Source organism: Gymnoscopelus microlampas (assembly GCF_963454915.1).
Source record: "Gymnoscopelus microlampas genome assembly, chromosome: 2".
Taxonomy (NCBI): Eukaryota; Metazoa; Chordata; class Actinopteri; order Myctophiformes; family Myctophidae; genus Gymnoscopelus; species Gymnoscopelus microlampas.
In genome coordinates, this window is record NC_139939.1 from 46,981,320 (window position 1) to 46,986,233 (window position 4,914).

At 39.8% G+C, this 4,914-nt stretch overlaps 1 protein-coding gene across 2 annotated transcripts in view; it reads left to right on the top strand.

Annotated features, from left to right (window-relative positions):
• The window catches only part of npepps (aminopeptidase puromycin sensitive), a 33,693-nt gene extending 29,003 nt beyond the window's left edge, over nucleotides 1-4,690 (top strand). For both annotated transcript variants that reach the window (XM_084084907.1, XM_084084908.1), the window contains exons 22-23: nucleotides 1,749-1,796; nucleotides 2,845-4,690. In XM_084084907.1, coding sequence (XP_083941033.1) covers nucleotides 1,749-1,796; nucleotides 2,845-3,000 — 204 coding nt within the window. In that variant the 3' untranslated portion in view covers nucleotides 3,001-4,690. The remainder of the gene's footprint in view (nucleotides 1-1,748; nucleotides 1,797-2,844) is intronic.
• Nucleotides 4,691-4,914: the final 224 nt, after the last annotated feature.

The window sequence follows — 4,914 nt, forward strand, 5'->3', positions numbered from 1 at the left end:
GAACCCCCAGCATGCCTATCCTGGGGGGAACGTTCGCCAAAAATGGCAGATCTAAAAGCTCACAAACCGTTGCAGATTTAAGATTGCACTCTTTACAGGTCTGTTTTATCAAGTCGGTATAGAGGGTTTAAGTGGTACTGAATTTGTAGCTTAACCAAAGGTAATTCATCCTGGTGTATGACGGAGGACAATTTCACGATACATTTAAATCCCTGCGATACGATTAGTGTTTACATTTTTATCACGATAATGACGATTATCGTCCCATCCCTACTACTAAGTAGTATACAGTGTATGTATTCTGCTGTTCCCTGTATATGTGTGTGTGTGTGTGTGTGTGTGTGTGTGTGTGTGTGGTTGGTACACACACAGTAAGTAAGTAAAATGTTGAGCTGTGAGGTGATTGCAAAACTATTGTAATGAGCTTTGAGTCTGCGCGTCTTTCTGTGTGCCTATGTGCTTATGTCCGTATCACACAACACAAGGCCATGAAACTTTACATATTATTTACATATATCTCTCACTCGGTATTTGACATATGTTGCAATTTTGGTGGTCAAAAGTCAAGAAGATCAGTTATTGATTAACATGGTCTCTTACGGCATAACGTCTCGTAGAAGGATGAGACTGCATGTCAATGCTCGTCTCAAGCTATTTTTAGGACACCGAGGTCATGTTTAGGACACTGAGGTCATCTGGCAGTGGTATAAGTGGCTCGGCTCTGCACACTTCTCATTTGCCCTTGTTATAATTTGTGTTACCGTTTGGAGTTGTATGGTTTACACAGACAAATTCCTTTATATTTATTTGTTTTAGAGAAAAAAGTGACTTTGATTTCCAATTGAATGGATGCTGGCTTATTGAATTGCAGTGGTACAGTATGTTTTTATTTTCCCTCTGCATCTGGGAAAGTGTTCAACATCCTGTACTGTATGTCCTTCAGCTACTTTATGCCTGATCTATACTTGGTTGTGTGCCAGTGTTGCGCACCGAAAATAGCAGATCTACAAGCTCACACCGCATTGCGCTGCAGCATATTGTGAGCTTGTACTTCTAGATGTACTGTAGATCTGCTATTTCTGGGGCGCAACACACACATGCAACTATGCATAACTCAGGCTTTACAAACTGCTTTTCGGTAATGTTGGCATTTCTCTTGTTTCCATCCAAATGTCAATACAAATTTAGATGTACTTTTCCAATCAATTGGGCTGATGCAAATAAATGGACTTATTCAACTCAGTCATGAGTCATGGCAAACAGTTACATCAGCAATAAAAAAAGCTCAGATTCTTTTTTATTGCTATCAGGCAAGATATAAGTTATGTAATTTATCTGCCAAATGTTTTTCTTTATCACATTATTCAATCTTTATCAAGAAAGATGAGTATTGAGTATAAAACATTTTCTGGATTTCTTTCTTTCATCTTTCATTTTATTTCCATTCTATTTGAAAGAAAGATGAGTATTAAAAATGTTATATGGATTTTATTTCATTTTCTTAAACAAAAACTAACAATGCTATTGAGCAAAGGTTTTGACTAACAGAAGTTCCACCCGACAGAGACGATATGGTAGATTGTGATCTGGCCTCGCTCTTCTCCAAAACTATTTTGTCTATAATACTGTGTATATAATATGGCAGGGATTTCTCTCTGAAGCAGGACATGTATTGAAACAGAATACTAGAATTTGAGAAGCATAACAATGTCATGTGATGTGGATTCTTTGTTCATCCGTCTCTGCAGCTCTCTGTTGATGGATTCGCTGTTGACAAAATGGCGGCTGAAGTGAAGGTGAGCGCCCTGCGTTATTTACATTACACCTGCTTTTTGAAAATGGATATACGGTATTTAAACAAATTGTAATACAAATCCAGCTCCTTCAGGCTCACAAGAACACTTCTTTAAAGAAAAATTTATTATGTGTGCAAGTTTTTTTTAGCCCTGTTTAGTGGGGCCCTCTCACTCACACTACACAAAAAAAAGGTTTATAATTACATTTGTTTGCATGTCATCATCATGCCTTTCTCCTGTGACATTTTGTGTTGTGCCTCATGCTCATGTATTAAAGTTCTCAGTCGCCCATGACTGATTTCAGTCATTTGGATTCGGCATGTCGGCATGTGTTCTGTGGAAGCGTGCTATGCACCGAAAATAGGCTAGATCTACAAGCTTACAACACGTCACGCTGCGGCGTGTTGTAAGCTTGTAGATAGCCTATTTTCGGTTATTCATTGTTTTAAGATGAAAGAGTATTTGAAGTGGTCAAACTAGCAATAGAATGCATGTCCAATCATGTTCCAAAGGTTAACCCTCTGATGTCTGGCATTTTGTTTTAAAATGCAAAATGACCATCCTTTTTTGTTTTGGTCATGGCTGGTATGGCCGACTCAATCTGCAATTTCAACTGGTTGGCTGTGTGGCTATGCCAAAACATCATAATTCTACATATTGTGCTAATTGTTTATGAAACACAGCTCTATTTTGTGGCCGCTCCTTTCATACTGTTTCATAAACCAGCAAATTTTAATACAGCATCACAATCATTTTAACTGCTTTATCCATTTATACTTTGGCTATTTTTGACATTTTATGAAAAACATCCGAAAATGTTTGCAAGATTGTGAATAATTTTGATTTGTTTTTTTACACAAATCTTATCTGCTGGGCGTCCCTGGAACAAACTAAACATTTTCAGATGGGGGTCCATGGCCAAATAAATGCGTATCAATTTGGGGGTCCTTGACAAAAAAAGTTTGAAAACCACTGCTGTAAATGACAACACAAAATAATTTGTTTGTAACCCCGCCCCTCCTCTTTCCCCCCCCCCCCTCCTCCACAGAGTTTCTTCGAGAGCCACCACGCCCCTGCAGCAGAGCGCACGGTGCAGCAGTGCTGTGAGAACATTCTCCTCAACGCCGCGTGGCTGAAGCGCGACGCAGACGACATCCACCAGTATCTACTGCAGCGCAAAGCAGCTCCCCTTCCCCCCGTCTGAAGAAGGAAAGCTGCCCCTTGCCCCACGGTTACCTTCCTCCAGCCCCCGAACCCCCCCCCCCCCCCCCCCTTCCTTCCAGCGCGGACCTCCCAGCCCAGCGTCATAGCTGCCTTGGCCCCCCCCCAGTGCAGACCAGAGAAAGAGGGAGACCCACAGCGCACTTAAAGCAAGCAGGCTTCATTTCTCTAAAGAAACTTAATCAACAAAAAAAAGACAAAAAAACAAAAAAAGAAGAAGAAAAAAAACAAGACGACAGACGAAGCCAAGAATTTAACCAGGCGTTGGAATCGAGAGACTTTTCTATATAACAAATCCATTTCAGTCAGACAAGGAATGTACTTACCCCCATTCTGTCCACTAGGAGATGATGATGATCAATCATGAGACAATGTTACTGGTACACACAATGGCCCAATCAGATGATTTACCACTGCTAACCTCATGCACAAACACTATGACCTGCGAGATTGCTAACCCCCCGTGTGGACGCGTATTCTGCATCACTCTTCCCATCCAACCTAACATGCACTCGCGCGCAAAAAAAAAAAAAAGAGTTGTAGTTGAAGAAACTGTGAATTTTTTCCACCCGCCTCCTTTCTCTTTACCACTTTTCAACGCATGAAGTATGATATCCTGTGTTGCTGTTTTGTTTACTTTTGTTGTTTGTTTTATGTACAAACACTTTTCTTGCCCCTGCCGTTTGTTCACAGCTGCCCCCACCACCCCCCCCTTTTTTTTTTCTTTCTTCTTTTTGAGCATTGTGATTGGTTAAAAAGCAGAAGGCGCCTGGGCAGAATGGGGTTAATAATAGTTTATGCTGTTTTCTTGGCGATAGTTCTGAACTTATGGCAAAAGCACTGATTCTCCATCGCTAATAAACGGTTAGGATGAGGCGAGCAGCGCTAGCATGGTACTACGTTGTATACTGTATAATGCAAGCATTCTTGCAGACAATGTTCCACAGAAATCTAAATCGCAGTGTTTCATGGTCTTATCTTCACCCGTCTACCCTCACGTCCCATCCTTGGCACTCAATCAGCCCATCACATCATGTCGCTCCCCTGTGTCTCCCCGGCTCTGTTCAGAGAGTAAAGACAGGATGCATACTAGTATGGCAAAAACAACAAATGATAACATATTTAAAACATTTCTTTATCTGCCACTCTTGATGGAAAGAAAATATTGGCATAAAAATGTTGTTTTTATAAGATGTAAATGCAGTGATTTATTTAAATGTTGAAATAATCTAGTGTCTCTGGAAAAAAAATAATGAAAAAAAGAAAGATGACAACACTACATTTTGGGGCCTTTGTTTTGAAGTATCATCAGGAGGCACTCTTTTTAAGGGTCCGATTGAGCGAGTGGCATGCAGGCCCAGTTTGAAGTGACAGGATTACTTTACTCTGCTAATGAACTTGGAAGCCTTAAATTGGTCAACTGGTTTGCAATAATTATTACACTGAAGTGGTGATAGTTCCACTGCGAAGTAAATTGTATCTAATGTGACAGATTTATGCAGACTTGTTGAGCGAGTATATCTATATAGAATTTACAATTTGATGTGGCTATGAAAACATACCGAAGATCATCCAACTTGTTGTCAAGACTCTTTTCCCTGGAACATTTGTTGTGCTTTTTTTGTTTAAAAAATACAGTTGGTGTTCATTAAAGTGAAAATAAGTCTATAAAAGCGATGTGAAATTAGTACAGTTGATTTTATGAGTGATGTGAGTGTGAGTGTGTGTGTGTGTGGCTGTGTGTGCCTGCCTGGAAACAAATTTGATATGTAAAACAGTTCTTAAATCAAATTTACATTTTGTATGAACATACACTTAACTGCCAAGTTGACTGATCATAATTAATTACAAATGGTGATAGCAAATCTGCAATAGAGATGAACACTGTATATAACTG